Source organism: Clarias gariepinus, chromosome 2, assembly GCF_024256425.1.
Source record: "Clarias gariepinus isolate MV-2021 ecotype Netherlands chromosome 2, CGAR_prim_01v2, whole genome shotgun sequence".
NCBI classification, from domain to species: domain Eukaryota; kingdom Metazoa; phylum Chordata; class Actinopteri; order Siluriformes; family Clariidae; genus Clarias; species Clarias gariepinus.
In genome coordinates, this window is record NC_071101.1 from 50,250,414 (window position 1) to 50,268,800 (window position 18,387).

General features: G+C 38.7%; 2 protein-coding genes across 2 annotated transcripts; both read left to right on the forward strand.

The window, feature by feature from the left end:
* The first annotated feature begins 3,315 nt into the window (after window positions 1–3,315).
* Window positions 3,316–4,308, forward strand: LOC128517301 (trace amine-associated receptor 13c-like). The gene has a single exon (XM_053491016.1). It carries the CDS (start codon window positions 3,316–3,318, stop codon window positions 4,306–4,308), a length of 993 nt encoding a protein of 330 aa, XP_053346991.1.
* Window positions 4,309–12,104: 7,796 nt separating this feature from the next.
* Window positions 12,105–13,091, forward strand: LOC128515651 (trace amine-associated receptor 13c-like). Its single transcript, XM_053489748.1, has one exon. It carries the CDS (start codon window positions 12,105–12,107, stop codon window positions 13,089–13,091), a length of 987 nt encoding a protein of 328 aa, XP_053345723.1.
* The last annotated feature ends 5,296 nt before the right edge of the window (window positions 13,092–18,387 follow it).

Here is an 18,387-nt window from a genome sequence, read left to right on the forward strand (position 1 = left end):
CTTATTCTCTATATTCTGATATATATTCTCTATATATTCGAGTATAGTCCTTCAGAGCAAGCATTGTGTCAGAAGATTCTGTGGAATCTCTTCTCACCTTTCATTCCTGATAGGTGTGAATTTATCAAACTCTGTGCACTGTTGGCAAATACTGTAGGAGGTTTTTAGATGAATAAACACGACAGAGCGGACATCTCTGCCTAAATTTAATTTCCCTAGGAAAACATAAAATAGATAAAAATAATAAAAATGCGCAACTCACTTTCACTTTGCAAAGGGCAGTGTTTATTGTTTAGTGTATACGTTCAGAAATTTCTTTCTGTATCTTACCCTCTTGCTTGAGGGTGTCAATGTTGGCCTTTTGGACAGCAGTCAGGTCGGCAGTCTCACCCATGATTGCGGTTTTGAGTAATGAACCAGGCTGGGAGTTTTTAAAAGCCTCAGGAATCTTTTGCAGGTGTTTAGAGTTAATTAGTTGATTCAGATGATTAGGTTAATACCTTGTTTAAAGAACCTTTTCATGATATGCAAATTTTTTGAGATAGGAATTTTGGGTTTTCATGAGCTGTATGCCAAAATCATCAATATTAAAACAATAAAAGGCTTGAACTACTTCAGTTGTGTGTAATGAATCTAAAATATATGAAAGTCTAATGTTTATCAGTACATTACAGAAAATAATGAACTTTATCATAATTGTTACAACCTGCTGGGGGGGCAGGTTGTTTTTGTTGTGTATATATGTATTGTCTCATGTGTGCAGGTCAGTCCCTTCCTGATTCCAGTCCAGGACTTGCAACTCTCCTCCTCGGCTCGTGTGATTGTCTCCGCCCCGATGACATCATCATTGGCCGACAGTATTTAACCACCCCAGAAGCCAGTGCTGGGGTGGCTTTTGACTGCTCAGCATATTCTTTGTCTGTTGTATTTGCTATTTCTGGTGGTTGATGTGTGGATTTTTGGTTCATTTATTTGGTCTATGGGTTTAGTCAGTCTGTAAAACTTAGTATCTTTTGTATGTAAGTAAATGTCTAGTCTCTGTGTAAAGTGTTAGTGTTTTTATGTATATATTTCTTCTTTTTTCACCGGTTGTAGGGGTGTGGCTGCCATTTTTTTGTTGGGTGTGGGAGGGTTTTTTTTCTTAACTGTTTATGGATAGGGAGTTAGGTTAGCAAATTGTGTTTTATTTCTGTTTTCTTTTGTAGGGAAGTTAGAGCTTTCCTTAATCAGTTCTTCTGTTTGTTGTTTTGGCCTTGGTCCACCCTGAAGTTCACACCGGTTATTTTGTATAGTACCTTTTTCAATATATAATTTTCAATCCATTACGTGTGTTTCGTTTTTGAATTGAAACAGTACCACACTCCTTCTTTAGCTTACCATTATTCATTCACCTTTAATATCGCTGTGCGGCCCAACCCTAGACTGGGTCGTAACATAATATGCAAATTTTTTGAGAAGGACCTTTATTTAAAGCGCATAAACACAATTAAAAAATATTGGTTTAAGTAAACATCATACATTTTTGTATTTTTTGTTGTACCTCGTCTTTTTTTTTATTATTCGGAGCACAACTACTACTAATAATGCTGAATGTAGAAAACGCAGTCAACAAAATATCATTAAAGGAGAGAAGAAAATTAGGGATAAATACATATCAGTATTTACAGTTTGAGCTCGACACATTTATGAACTCTGTCGCTTGCTGTCAAAAGGCGCCTAAGAGAGATACACATTTTCAGCTTCTGTAGACAAACAATACTTCAGATAGAGGTGCAAAAGGAATTCAAATTCTATCTGTGGTTTAGCATGTGGATTTGCATGTCTAGGTAAGTATCACTAGTAAGGTTGGATGTTGTTGTTTGTTTTTTGAAGGTATAAATCAGTCAGCTGGCTACAGTTTTATTATTAGGCTGGTCCTAAGTTAACCAGTGTAGTTTGACATATAAAGTTACTTTTTACTATTCTCTTTTTTAATAAATAGTAAGTTAATGTTACTTGATCTACAGTTACTTAAGTTTTTTTTAATGTAGTGTTCAGTGTTTAACAGTAGTTGGAGATAAAGTCAGAGAGGCCAGATTGAGGTGGTTTGGACATGTTCAGAGGAGAGATGGTGAATATATCGGTAGAAGGATGCTGAGGTTGGAACTGCCAGGCAGGAGGTCTAGAGGAAGACCAAAGAGGAGATTTATGGATGCAGTGCGAGAGGACATAAAGTTAGTTGGTGTGAGAGAAGAGGATGCAGAGGATAGGGTTAGATGGAGGCAGATGATTTGCTGTGGAGACCCCTGAAAGGGAACAGCCCAAAGACAAAGAAGAAGAAGAAGTGTTTAATAGTAGTTACCAGAACATGTAACTTTAGGGGCATCAGTTAATGATATTCTATAAAATAAATAACAATGTTTGTTTATGGAATGGTTAACTTGGTAATTATATACACTTTGCTTTAAGTTTGTAAAAGCGTGCCACTTCAGAAACCTTCGAGGAGAACAATAGTCTCAACAAAGAAAATGCAGGAGAATGTTCCGGAGTCTCCTTCTGCACCCCATAATCAGTCAGCACCATCTCATAAGCAAGCTGAGTGGTGTTTAGGTAAACCCCAAATGTAAATAAAAAAAAAAAAAAAAATATATATATATATATATATATATATATATATATATATATATATATATATATATATATATATAATACTGTATATTGTGAATTTATTTAGATCAGAACAGAAATCCTGTATTAGGGTCACAGAGGGCCTGAAGCCCATCCCAGGAGGCCATGGGCACAAGGCACGGTACACCCTAGACAGGGTGTTAAGCCATTGCAGGCACACACACACACACAGAACGGGCAATTTGGGAACGTCAATTAGCCTAATCTGCATGTCTTTGGAATGTGTGAGAGAACCAGAGTACCCGGAGGAAACCCACCAAGCACAGGGAGAACATGCAAACTCAATGCACACAGAGACGAGAATCGAGCCTGGCCGGGAATTGAACCCAGACCCTGGAGGTGCAAGGCTCACCACTACACCACCGTGCCGCCCTATTTCTATTTTATTCTACTTTTATTTTATTTAACTTGTAATATATGACATATGCAGACAACGTTTTGCTAATAATTAGTGTAATTTCAACAAGGCCGTACAGCAAGGCTTTTAATAAGGCATTACATCATTTCCTTCATGCTGTCTCTCAAATAAGAAAGGTGTGATCAGTTTCTAAAGTATAAAAGGACAAGAGCTGGCTGAGCCATGTCTTATTTAATGATCAACTTATACAATTATACTTTTACTTTAAACAGTAGAAAAATGCTATATTCATGAGCTTGACAGAGTTTAACCAGTCTGATCGCTGTGTGCATTTCACCTGTCCAGAGAGAACTGTATCTCCTGCAGTTTATATCTTACTGTATGTGTGTTCAGCTGCTGTGGTTCTGCTAACAGTGTGTGGAAATCTGCTCGTCATCATCTCTGTTTTTCACTTCAAGCAGCTTCACACACCAACTAACATGCTTGTGCTCTCTTTGGCTGTGTCGGATTTCCTTTCTGGAATTTTTGTAATGCCACCAATGTTTATCTGGACTATTGAGTCATGCTGGGTTTTTGGAAAAGATTTTTGTAGCATTTACTGGTTTACTAATAGTATATTTACAATATCAATATATACTATTGCTCTAATTGCTGTGGATCGGTATTTGGCTCTTTCAAACCCCTTTCTTTACATGAACATTGTATCTGTGAAAATAACTTGTGTTGTAATGTTTTTTGGCTGGTGTTTTGCGATGGGCTATAACATAGCAGCGATATATTTTAATATAGGAAACTTAACAAGTTCAGGTATGTGTCCTAGTGAGTGTTTTATTTCCCTAAATGAGATTTGGACTGTAATTGATTTTGTATATTCATTTATATTTCCACTTTCTGTCATAATCATATTGTATACTCAAGTTTTTATGATTGCAAAGAAGCATGCCACTGCTATCAGAGAGCTTAATAATCATGCACGCCCTAAAACACAGAAAATCACCTCACACTCGATGAAATCTGAGAGAAAAGCAGCTAAAGTCCTTGGAATTTTAGTGTTTGTGTTCATAATGTGTTTACTCCCATATTTTCTTTACAGTTTTTTAGGCAATGTTATTGAGCTACAGGCAAACACCTTTCAGAAAGTTTCAATCTTGTTTTGTCTTAATTCCACCATTAATCCACTTATATATGCTCTGTGTTACCCGTGGTTCAGGAAGTGCATACAATTAATTGTAACACTGCAAATATTCCAAATAGACTCTGCACTAATCAATGTTCTTTCCTAAAATTTCTTTTTTTTCTTCTTTTAATGCAAACAATACTGTACTAGCTAAGATCAATATTTGCTTTTTGTAAGATAGACATATAATACGAATAAATAAAAAAATAACAGTATTATAAAATCTTTTTTTAAAGAGATACTATGTATTAAATTTTCTCCCAAAGCCTACAATAATAAATAAATGAAGTATAAACACACTTTAAAGTAAAAATATTGCTTCATGAAGTAATAAAGAAGGAAGACTAGTTCTATCTTTTGATCTATCTATCTACAGTATCTATCTGTTTCTTTTATGAAAGACATTTCTGAATTCCAATCAAATTCAGCAGCGTATTATGTAAAATAATACAAAAATACCAAAAAAGGGGGGAAAAACCTACATTTTGCATGCATGAAAAATAAACAGATGCAATAAGGTCGACAGAAAAGAGTCTCCTTTAGCTATTATGACTCGCAGCAACCTTGATGTGTAGCCAGACATTAAGGTCCCTCAGTGTGAGATCTTAACCCATTCCTTATAAGCAATGGCCTCTATTTCATTAAAATTATTGGGTTTGGGTTCTGCTACTGCATTTTTTTTTTTTTTAAAACAACCAACTATTTTTCATTGGATTACAGTCAGGCAACTGTAATGGAACCCAGTCTAGGGGGACACTGAAATCTGCTTGGGCTGCCTTGTTGGAAGGCCCAATGATGCAATATTTCAGCTTTCTTACAGATGGCATGACATTTTCTTTAAGGATTTCCATATACTTGATTGAAACCATCTTCCCTCAACACTGTGCAGGTTTCCAGTGCCAAAAGAGGCAAAGCAGCCCAAGAGCACTTCCGAGTAACTACCATGCTTCACTGTAGACAGGGTTATACTTTCGGCTTCACACATAATGATTTATAGGTCAAAAGGTTAAAGTTTTGTTTCATGAGTCCACTAAGCAGAATTCTAAAACTTTTGTGTTTTTTATAGGACTTTTCTTGTGTTTTATGGTCAGTAGTGGAGCTGTGGGCATGGAGACCTCTATGTGTTAAGTATGCACTTACTGTATTTGTAGGAACATTTAAAACCATTGCGATTTTTTTTATATTCTTGTCCTTATTAGTCAGTGGTTTCTTCTCTTAATGCTGTGGACAACACTCTTGACAAACGCCTCCATTAACGAATCTCTAGAAATTCCAGGTATTTTATGTGTTCTAAATCCAGTACAGCAATCCAGTACAATAATAGCATCAGGTGTGCTTAAGAGAACACCTGTTTTACAAATTTTGTAATAGGGGGATTTTATACAGGGGTTTGAATAATTCTGAGACTGCAGTAATTGTTAGAAGAGGTCATTTGTATTGAATTTGGATTAGTTTTATTATTTCTGTTAAGATATTTAATGTGAACTCAATTAAATGATTTTATTATAAACAACTAAAAGTTATTAATTTGGGCCAGAACATAGATTTGAAGAATTTCAAAATAGAGTTAATACTTTTCTGTATAATTTTATGATGTACAGAGGATTAATCCACGTAAAGCTGTGGGTGCACTGTGGTGGCTCAGAGGGCTAAAGCATCCCCAGCTTTACCAGGTTGTCACTGTTTACAGCAAGGCCCTTAACTCTATTTGCTCCAGGGGCACTTTATGTATCATGGCTGACCTCAGTTGCGTTGGCATATGCAAAGAAGGAATTTCACTATGCTGTAATGTCTATGTGACAAAGGCTTAACGTAACTTAAAGCTGCAGGCCTGGACAGAGTTTCCAGACAGGTGCTCAGGAACATTGCTGATCAGTTTGTGATTTCCCTGACAATAGAAATGCATACCTGCATAGCTTAAGCCAGCCATCATTGTTCCAGTGCCAAAGAAAACAAACATCAGCAATATGAATGATACTTGAAAAATAGCTCTAATACCAACAATAAAGTACTTTAAAAGACTGGTCCTATCATGCATCAAAGCCAACATTACTTACAACATTACTTCTCCCTGGACCTAAATCAGTTCACTTACAGACTAGATATACAGATAATGCCATCTCTCTAATTGTCCACACAGCCCTGACTCGCCATCTAGAGGGCCAGAACACATATGTAATTTTTGGACTATAGGTCAGTTCATTAACATACGGTACCAGCTGAGCCATTACTATATAATTAGATGTTATATAGTAAGTTAACAGCTTAGTTCCCTATGAGAGCACACTCAGCACACTACAGCTAGGCCCTACAGTACATCTCATCCAATATAATCCTGAAAATACTGGCACACTGAAAGGTTGTGTGCTAACCCCATTGTTTACTTACTTTTATAGTCTTTTCATGTCTATATCAATATATACACTACAGTATATTGAATTTAATGAAACATCTATTTCTTTATAATATGCTTATGCAATATGCTTATGGCTCATTTGCTTATGCATGAAACACAAGAGACACATAAGAAATTTTATAGTTTTATTGAACAAATAAAAAATTCTTAATTAACAGCATATGATGAGCCACAACAAACCTCACCTGAGACCAGTCAGTGTCCATACTGATCTCTGTCCACCACAACATTAAAACCAGCAGGTTAACAATATTAAAAATTTACACTTTACTAATACCACTAATTTGTAAATCAAGCGAATGCCTAAAATAAAATAAATACATAAAGGAAATGTATGTGCAAACTACAATATACAGTTTTTATTGTATAATAAATTACACAATTAACACAATATACCAGACACCAGCAAAATCGGGCAAATCAAGAGCCTAAATGATACTGATACAAAATGTCACACAACCAAGACATTAAGTATGATTTACACAGGAGTTACATAAAGTCCACAGCATTGTAACAATCTTCCTGTGAAAAAAAAAAAATCTGTCAAAAAGAAGATAAAAATATTAAAGGGAAAATTGGTTGCTTGCTGTAATTAATTTTAAATTTGATCCAAAAAAGTAAAACCTACTTTACTGGCCGCATTTGTCTTCTTAATTTTTATCTGCGGCAGGCAAAGTAGGCGGTGCACTAAAGGTCTGAAAAAAGGCACAAAGTAGGCGCCACCCCCTAAAGGTCTGGATGAATGATGCTTGGTCAAGTGGTCAGTTTTGCTGACTTGACACCGAGGCCTGGCAATGTCCTGCATATTTCTCTAACACACTGGCGACTTACACATTTGGAGGGTAAGAAGATGTTTGAGAAATTATGTCTTTATTAGAAATTACATGTACTCTAGGTTTAATTGGGTTGGCCATGAGAAAAAGTTTAACTTTGAGTCATAAATGTATAATCAGAAATAGAATTGGCCTTAAATGATAAGTGTATACAGAAATCACTGAGCACAAACATTATCTCGTTGCTTCACTTCTTTTTTTTTTTTTTTTTTTCTCTTGTCTCTTTTATTTTATTTCATTATTGGTAATGACATTTGTACTGAATTTAAAGTAAGTTTGCCATTTGCCAATTTAATTTTAATCAAACAATTATAAATATAAATATAATCGCTTTTGTTTGCATTGCAATATCCATATATGGTTCGTTCATATATTGCAATACATTAATACATATAAGCACTAGTTTCTTATAAATGGAAATGTATTATTTAATATATTGCATTATATTTTACAATATATTGCCATATTTTATTTCCGGTAAGGGTTGCCCAGCGTGGTGGCCAATCTTTATTGATTGCACATTCCACCAGTAAGAGCAGAGTGTGAAGGTTTAATTAGCAGAGTAATAGCACAGTTTTGCTTAAAATATTGCAATGCACACAACATTATATTCATATATCAGAGTTCAAAAGCGGACAAATTGTTGGTGTGCATCTCACTGGCGCATTTGTGACCAAGACAGCAGGTCTTTGTGATGCATCAAGAGCGACAGTATCCAGGGTAATGTCAGCATACCACCAAGAAGGACAAACCACTTCCAACAGTAACTGTGGATGCAATATGAAGCTGTCTGAAAGGGATGTCCAGGTGCTAAACCCAATTGTATCATACCAACCAGACTGTTGCATCACAGAGTGAAGCATGTACTGTAATTTTTCATTACCTCTGTTCATGCTACCAATTCTCAAATTCAAATTCAAATTTTATTTGTCACATACACAGTCATACACAGTACGATATGCAGTAAAATGCTGTGACATCTGCTCGTGACCTTAAGATAAAAGACCTTAAAACAAGGAAATAAATATAAAAAATGAAAGAAGGGAAATTTAACTAAGAAGAATGAAATAAAATATAAAATAAAAAAATTAAATAACATAAAATAACATGACTGGACAGACTATACAGAATATACAATGTAAGTCTCTCCTCAGTCTCTCTGTGTTGATCTTCAGGGAGCGGAATCGCTTTTCTGACCTCAACAGAGGGAACAGTCCATTGTTGGGATGGCTGAGGTCCTTAATGATCTTCCTGGCCTTGGTCCAGCTCTGCTTGCTGTAGATTGAGCAGGGGGTCTGGTAGTTCCTCTCCTGCTTAGTGCTGAAGTCCACTATAAGCTCCTTTGTCTTACTGACGTTTAGAAGGAGGTTGTTCCTCTGGCACCAGTTCTCCAGATCTCCTTCAGGTAGGCCGTCTCGTTGTCATCAGTTATCAGACCCAGTACCACGGTGTCGTCAGCAAACTTAATGATGGTGGTTGAGCTGGTAGTGGCCACATAGTCATATGTGTACAAAGAGTACAGCAGGACACACCCCTGGGGGGCTCCAGTGCTGAAAGTGATGGAAGCTGAGACATGTCCGCCCATCTTTACTGCCTGTGGTCTGCCATTTAAAAAATTAGAGATCCACTGACACATGGATGAGCTGAGTCCCAGGTGCTCCAGCTTGGTGGTGAGTGTGGAGGAAATTTTTTTATTAAATGCTGAGCTGTAGTCGATGAAGAGCATTTTACCATAATTCCCCTTTCTAGTGTCCAAGTGAGTAAGTGATGTGTGGAGGAGATGAGAGATGGCATCATCAGTAGAACGGTTTGGACGGTAAGCGAACTGTGGTCCAGTGTGTCTGGTAATGAAGAAATGATGAAGTCTTTGACCAGCCGCTCAAAGCACTTTATCACTACTGAGGTGAGGGCTACAGGGCGATAATTGTTGAGGGAAGCAGGATGAGGTTTCTTCGGAACCGGAACAATGATGGACTCTTTGAAGCATGTGGGGATCACCGGCTGAGATAAAGAGATGTTGAATATCTCAGTGAACACAGGTGCTAGCTGGTCTGCGCAGGCTGTGAGAATACCACCTGAGATGTCGTCCAATCCTGCTGCTTTCCTGGTGTTCACTCTCTTAAAGGCTCTCCTCACATCATGCTCGGTGATGATGAACGCGCTTCCGGTGCTGGCAGTGTCTTCCTGTCTGCAGCCGTTAGCGCCGCTATGCAGCCTCGAAGCGAGCATAGAAAGTGTTCAGCTCGTCTGCCAGAGTCGCTTCCGCGTTCGTCATACCGGATGTTGGTGCTTTATAGTCCGTTATTGTCCTTAGTCCCATCCACAGGCTCCTAGAGTCACCCTGTTGGAGCAGTGACTCCCGTAGTGCTGCTTCGCCTCTTTCACTGCCAATTTTCCTTGTTCACCAACGTTCTTAGAATAAAGCCAGCTTTTGATTAATATTGTAGCGTTTTTACGCCGGAAGGAATGCTGGAGAGACGAGTGAGCTTATTTGCTGCTCAATGCAATGGCTGGGAGTACTTTATTTAAGCACACAGCATGTAAGGCATGAGCAGCACCTTCACTCAGGAGCCTACATCCAATTCAGCTTCAGCCTGAACTGGAGCACATTTCACACGTCATACACTCACACACACAAACAGGGCTGAAGCCACTAACCAAAACACCTTTCCCCATCACGGTGAATACACCGACATCCCCGCAAGGCATGCTGGTCGTCAGCCGCCGCCCCGCCCACGCCACACTGCCCCACCACATGAGGGCCTGGAGGACCGCACGGGGGGAACATCCTGCGTCGAGTGTTCTACGTCGCGACGGCGCTCCACTTGCTCGCAGTACCGGCCACGCGCTTTGCTGCCCGGCCGGCGAGGTAAAGTGCCGGTGTTAGCGCGCAGATTTCCCGCTCGGTCTGCTTTTGGAAGTTCCGCCCCCCGGGTGTGTGCTGCTAACCTGTCCGGCTGTGGTTTGGGTCCAAGCAACCTGGCTACCCCGAAGTTACCACGAAGAGTTCCGCTGGACAAGTTCAGCACCGCACCCCATCTACCCAAAATGTCCAACCCCAAAATGCAGTCCTCCTCGACATTCCCCACAACGAACCCGTGGGAATAAGTCCGTCCACCCACCTGGACTCGCGCTGTGCGACACGCCCTTACGTAGCCCCCAGCAACGGTGCAGATGTTGAAGGCAGGATCAGGCCATCCGCAAACACACCCGCCTTGCCCCAGTACTCCAGAGCGCAGCAGCGAAACAGTGGAGCCGGTGTCCACGAGCGCCCGCAGTAAGACGCCATCCAGCACACAGTCGATATAGAGCCCAGCGCGGCTTACCACGCGTCCTCCCGGCGCTAGTCTTGCGGCTGCTGGTGTACGCTGTCCCGTGCCTCGGCCTCGCCGCGAAACGTCGGAGAGTTGCTCGTTGCCTAGCTGCGACGGGTAGCCCTGTCCCCGGCTAGGTTCACGAACCGAGCGCCACTGAGCTGCGGGCGGTCGCTCGGCTCTTCCGCTGTGATGTACCGCCGATATGGGCTCAGCGCGTTCGGCCTCGCGCAGCGGCAGGTCGCTTTGCCGGCTAACGGCGCACGGAGCTCTCTCTTGCTCCGGCGCTTGCGCAGCGCCAGCCTCCGCCCCGAGATCCAGCGCCGGGATTTTCACCTCGCCGCTCCGCGTTGGTTGCCGTGGTGTGCTCACTTTAGCGCCGTCGGGAAAGCGCTTCCTCTTCGCGAGTAGTCGCTCCGCTACTCGGCGGCCCGCTTGGATTTTCAGAAGGTCCTCCATTGTGCGCTTGAACCCATTACTCTCCATCCCACTTCTGACACCAATGTGGCGTTTCTACGCCGGGAAGAATGCTGGAGAGAGGAGTGATCTTATTTGCTGCCCAGTGCAATGGCTGGGAGTACTTTATTTAGCACACAGCATGTAAGGCATGAGCAGCACCTTCACTCAGGAGCCCACATCCACTTCAGCGTCAGCCTGAACTGGAGCACATTTCACACGTCATACACTCACACACACAAACAGGGCCGAAGCCACTAACCAAAACACCTTTCCCCATCACAGTGAATACACCGACATCCCCGCAAGGCATGCTGGTCGTCAGCCGCCGCCCCGCCCACGCCACTATATCAAACATCCCATATTTTCACACTCATTCCTACCTTCATCTAATAAAAAGTTATTATTGTTAATAGTTATTGTTAAGTTATTTATTAGTAAAAAAAAATTGGAATTATGTACTTTGTATGGGTCTTTCACGTGTTTCCAATGAGATTGATTCATGTTTGTGGCTCCAATGTGACAAAATGTGGAAAAGTGCAAGGGGGCCGAATACTTTTGCAAGCCACTGTGTGTGTATATATATATACACGTGATTGTAACTGATGATTGCAAATTGATGTGAACATGAATAGACTTCATATGAAAGAAACTTTATTTAATTTCTCCGAAAGCACATGAAATGCAGAAATTATTGTTATTTAGTAAAGGCCTTTCCTTTCAACAAGGCATTACATCATATATGATGATGTCACTCAAATTAGGGAGGCGTGATCAATTTATCTAAGTTATAAAACTGTAGGAGCTTGTTGAGCCATAAATCATTTAAGCATAACTTCATAGTTTTATTTATTTTTTTTAGCATTAGAGAAATGCTGTATTTATGAACCTAACTAAGTTTAATCAGCTTAATCGCTGTGAGCATTTCTCCTGTCCAGACAGATCTGTATCTTATCTATATATCTTACTGTATGTGTGTTCAGCTGCTGTGGTTCTTCTCACTGTGTGTGGAAATCTGCTGGTCATCATCTCTGTTATTCACTTCAAGCAGCTTCACACACCGACTAACATGCTTGTGCTCTCTCTGGCTGTATCAGATTTTTTTGCTGGCATTTTTGTCATGCCGCCAATGTTAATCTGGACTATTGAGTCATGCTGGATTTTTGGGACAGTTTTCTGTACCATCTATTGGTTTATTGGTGGAATATTTACAATATCAATATATACTATTGCTCTGATTGCTGTGGATCGGTATTTGGCTCTTTCAAATCCATTTCTTTACATGAATGTTGTATCAGTAAAAATGACTTGTGTTGTAATGTTTTTTGACTGGTGCGTAGTTGTGGGCTATACCATAGCAGTCCTATATTTTAATGGAAACTTCACAAGTTCTGTAATGTGCCCTGGCGAGTGTTTTATTTTCCTAAATGAGGTTTGGACTATAATTGATTTTGTATATTCATTTATATTTCCATGTTTTGTCATAATCATATTGTATACCCTGGTTTTTGTAATTGCTAAGAAACATGCCACTGCTATCAGAGAGCTTAATAATCACACAAGACCTAAAGCATATAAAATCACCTCACACTCAATGAAATCTGAAAGAAAAGCAGCTAAAGTCCTCGGCATTTTAGTGTCTGTATTTTTGTTATGTTTACTTCCATATTTTATTTACAGTTTTTTAGATAGTATAATTGAACTACAGACAAAAGCATTTCAAAACGTCTCAATCTTGTTTTGTCTCAACTCTGCCATCAACCCAGTTATTTATGCTTTGTTTTATCCATGGTTCAGAAAATGCATTAAAATAATTGTAACACTGCAAGTATTCCACATAGACTCGGCATTAATTAATGTTCTTTCTTAAAAATTATTTTTTTTCACTCTTTTTGCTGTTATTACTTAAATAAACTAACTTTCTAAAACAAAATGCACCTCAATATGATGTATACTATCATCTTTTAGCTAAATTTATTTTTTAATGTCTTATGGAATAGAAAGTAATATGCTTGCTGTGTTATATTTATTACAGAATCTTATTATTATTATTATTATTATTATTAATATTATTATATAACAAATTTACATTATAAGGAGAATCTAAAAATATTTTAATTAAATTAATTTTAATTATATACAGTAACGCTTTTAACAATGGTCATTGTCTCAAAGCAGCTTCACAAAATTAAAAAGTTTATAAATAATTATTTTAGATTACCATACAGTAAGACAGCAACCATTACACCATGTGTGTGTGTGTGTGTGTGTGTGTGTGTGTGTGTGAGAGAGAGAGAGAGAGAGAGAGTTTTGAGTTTTAACACACTTTATTTTGAGACAATGTACAAATATTATGGCCACACATACATGTATATACATATTTACACACACATACATACTATACATTATATATATATATATATATATATATATATATATATATATATATATATATACAGTGGGGTGAAAAACTATTTGCCCCCTTCCTGATTTCTTATTCTTTTGCATGTTTGTCACACAAAATGTTTCTGATCATCAAACATATTTAACTATTAGTCAAAAATAACATAATTGAACACAAAATGCAGTTTTTAAATGAAGGTTTACGTTATTAAGGGAGAAAAAAAACTCCATGGCCCTGTGTGAAAAAGTGATTGCCCCCCTTGTTAAAAAATAACTTAACTGTGGTTTATCACGCCTGAGTTCAATTTCTGTAGTCACCCCCAGGCCTGATTACTGCCACACCTGTTTCAATCAAGAAATCACTTAAATAGGAGCTACCTGACACAGAGAAGTATCCACAAATGGCAAAAACATGGAACAGTGGTGAACCTTCCCAGGAATGGCCAGCCGACCAAAATTACCCCAAGAGCGCAGAGACAACTCATCCGAGAGGCCACAAAAGACCCCAGGACAACATCTAAAGAACTGCAGGCCTCACTTGCCTCAATTAAGGACAGTGTTCACGACTCCACCATAAAAAAGAGACTGGGCAAAAACGGCCTGCATGGCAGATTTCCAAGGCGCAAACCACTTTTGAGCAAAAAGAACATTGAAGCTCCTTTTAATTTTGCTAAAAAAACATCTCAATGATTCCCAAGACTTTTGGGAAAATACCTTGTGGACCGACGAGACAAAAGTTTAACTTTTTGGAAGGTGCGTGTCCCGTTACATCTGGCGTAAAAGTAACACAGCATTTCAGAAAAAGAACATCATACCAACAGTAAAATATGGTGGTGGTAGTGTGATGGTCTGGGGTTGTTTTGCTGCTTCAGGACCTGGAAGGCTTGCTGTGATAGATGGAACCATGAATTCTACTGTCTACCAAATAATCCTGAGGGAGAATGTCCGGCCATCTGTTCGTCAACTCAAGCTGAAGCGATCTTGGGTGCTGCAGCAGGACAATAACCCAAAACACACCAGCAAATCCACCTCTGAATGGCTGAAGAAAAACTAAATGAAGACTTTGGAGTGGCCTAGTCAAAGTCCCGACCTGAATCCTATTGAGATGTTGTGGCATGACCTTAAAAAGGCAGTTCAGCTCAAATAAAGCTGAATTACAACAATTCTGCAAAGATGAGTGGGCTAAAATTCCTCCAAAGCGCTGTAAAAGAGTTGTTGCAAGTTATCGCAAACGCTTGATTGCAGTTATTGCTGCTAAGGGTGGCCCAATCAGTTATTAGGTTCAGGGGGCAATTACTTTTTCAAACAGGGCCATGTAGGTTTGGATTTTTTTTCTCCCTAAATAATAAAAACCATCATTTAAAAACTGCATTTTGTGTTTACTTGTGTTATCTTTGACTAATAGTTAAATGTGTTTGATGATCAGAAACATTTTGTGTGACAAACATGCAAAAGAATAAGAAATCAGGAAGGGGGCAAATAGTTTTTCACACCACTGTATATATATATATATATATATATATATATTATGGCAAGCCGTTTAGGAAAATATTCATGAGAGAATTGAATGAAAAATCTGTATATATTGAATGAAACTCGATATATATTGAATGGATTCTGAATATATTGAATGAAGCTCGATATATATTGAATGAAACTTGATATATATTGAATGGATTCTGAATATATTGAATGAAAAGTCTGAATATATTGATTGAACCATGATGTCATCAAAACACAGCGCCATCTTTAGAAAGGATAAGTGAGTCCGCGAGAAACTTGGTTGCTGCGATTCTGAGAAATGAAAAGATGGTCAACACGTTAGTGAGTGTGTGTACGGCCCAAAGTGGTAACGTAAGCCGCACTCAATATCAGATTTCCACATTCGAATACGTTTAAACCCGCCACGTGTTGTTATTACTTTTTCCTCCCTAATGTGTCACAGCTGCGTTTGGTTTTCCCAGTTAATTTGTGTTGTATTTAAGCCCAGCGTTTCGTCGTAAAAGTACAGTAGGCTGTTACGGTCAGCTGTTACGGAGCTCGCCTTATGCCTAATTCTGTTGTTTGCACATCAACTGGACTCTTAACTGCTTCGGCTTGATTGCCTTTGTTTTTGAATACGAATCAATGAGTGTAACCGTCTTCACTCTCGCTACCAAACATCACTTTATACAACACTAGTGTAAGTACTCGGACGGGGAAAGGAGGAAGAAATGGACTTTGGGCCGTACATGAAACTCACTAACGTGTTGACCATCTCTGCATTTCTCATAATCGCAGCAACCAAGTTTCTCGCGGACTCACTCATTCCTCCTAAAGATGGCGCTGTGTTTCGATGACGTCATGTTTCATTCAATATATATCAAGTTTCATTAAATTTATTCAGAAACCATTCAATATATTCAGACTTTTCATTCAATATATTCAGAATCCATTCAATATATTCAGAATCCATTCAATATATATCAAATTCAAATTCAAATTTTATTTGTCACATACACAGTACGAAATGTAGTGAAATGTATTATACGACTGCTATTGACCCTAAAAGAGAATTAAAGGTTACAAATAAGAAATAAATATAAATAAAAGAATACGATAGAAATTAAATAAAAAAATTTAATTTAACTAGGAAAAAATAGAACTGAAAATAAAAATAGAAACATAATGTGCATAAAAATAGAAATATACTGTACAAATTAAAATATACTGTACTGGTGTGCAAATATGCATAGAAGAAAGTGTCTTTGTGCAGAGGTTATTAAAGTGTCTTTGTGCACTGGTCCAGGATGTAAACGTAAACATGTAGTGTAGTTGTGAAGGTAGGTGTGCAAAGTTATTAAAGTGTCTTTGTGCAATGGTCCAGGATGAAGATGTACAAAATGTAGTGTAGATATGAAGTAAGGTGAGCGTGTAATTGTCCATAGTGTTTATGGATGTAAAAAGATTGATTGATTTGATCAATTATGAAAAGATTGTGTTAGTTCGTGGTTGTGGTTAAGAGACCTTATTGCCTGCGGGAAGAAGCTCCTCCTTAGTCTCTCTGTGTTGGCCTTCAAGGAGCGGAATCGCTTCCCAGACCGCAACAAAGTAAACAGTCCGTTATTGGGGTGGCTGAGGTCCTTCACGATCTTCCTGGCCTTGGTCAAGCACCGCTTGCTGTAGATCGAGTGCAGGTCAGGGAGCTCGATGCGGATGATGCGCTCAGCTGATCGCACCACCCTCTGTAGAGCTCGTCTGTCCTGCATGGTGCTGTTCCCGAACCAGGTCGTGATATTTCCCGTCAGGATGCTCTCTATAAACCAACCGTCTGCTAGCTGCATAGAGTCGTCACTCAGGGTTCACTCTATTGAGACTGTGTCTGTTCCCCGAGCTAAAATCAAATTTAGAAAGACTCAGAAAGTCTGTTTTAGTAATTTAATTAACATAAAGACTACAAACTTGGATCAGACTGAATGCGCAGCCGGCACCTCTGATCTGAAGCTAGGACTGTTAAATATTAGATCTCTCGCATCTAAAGCAGTTATAGTTAATGAAATTATCACAGATCAGGAGTTTGATATACTCTGTTTAACAGAAAACTGGATTAAACAGGACGAGTATGTAGCTCTAAATGAAGCTAGTCCTCCTGGATACAGCTACATACACCAGCCTCGGTTAACTGGTAGAGGAGGAGGCGTCGCAGTTATTCACAATGATAATGTGACTATTGTACAAAAACACGGACACAAATTCAATTCATTTGAAATTCTTTATAGTAACATAATTGTATTTGACTATATTAAGTCAGCTCAGTCGATCCCGCTAATTGTCATTTACAGACCTCCAGGGCCGTACTTGGAATTTCTTAGTGAATTTGCAGATTTCCTTTCAAATCTAGTCGTTTCTGTAGACAAAGTGCTAATTGCTGGAGATTTTAATATTCATTTTGAAAACCCAGAAGACCCTCTGAGAACTGCATTTATGTCTATACTGGACTCGGTAGGAGTAAATCAGTGTGTAGTAGGACCCACTCATAAAGCAGGTCACACTTTAGATTTAATAATATTATTTGGATTAAGTATAAGAAATTTATTCACAGTACCACTATCTGAAGTTCTCTCAGATCACTATCTTGTCTCAATTCAAGTGTGTCACAATAATAATGTTCACACAGCGCCGCGCTACCGTATGAAACGTACATTCACATTAACTACCAAACAGAGTTTTATCAGTAATCTCCCAGAGTTCCCAACTTTGATTAGATCACCGTCTGACCCCACAGAACTCGATCAGGCGCCTGAATATTTAGAGTCGACATTTCGCTATACCTTAGATAATGTAGCTCCAGTCAAAAGAAAAATTATTAGAGATAAGAAACTTGCTCCCTGGTATAACGATCACACGCGCACTTTAAAACAGACCGCTCGGAAATTAGAACGTAAATGGCGTCAAACTAAATTACTAGTATTTTAAATAGCATGGAAGGAGAGCATCCTGAACTATAGAAAAGCTCTTAGTGTAGCTAGATCAACATATCTCTCCACTCTTATAGAAAATAACAAAAATAATCCTAGATTCTTATTTAATGCTGTAGCCAAATTAACCAGAAATAAGACCACTGCAGAAATCTCCACAACAACATCATGCAATAGTGAGGACTTCATGAACTTTTTTAATAATAAAATTGTAAATATTAGGCATAAAATTGAGGTTTTGAAACCGAACAATGTAATTGATGCAGATGTTAATCTAGCCATGTCAGATCAGAACCTAGAATACTT

Bases quoted from the DNA above. Each gene is read 5' to 3' on its own strand.
- LOC128517301 (XM_053491016.1), top strand. From the start codon at position 3,316: ATGAGCTTGACAGAGTTTAACCAGTCTGATCGCTGTGTGCATTTCACC.
- LOC128515651 (XM_053489748.1), top strand. From the start codon at position 12,105: ATGAACCTAACTAAGTTTAATCAGCTTAATCGCTGTGAGCATTTCTCC.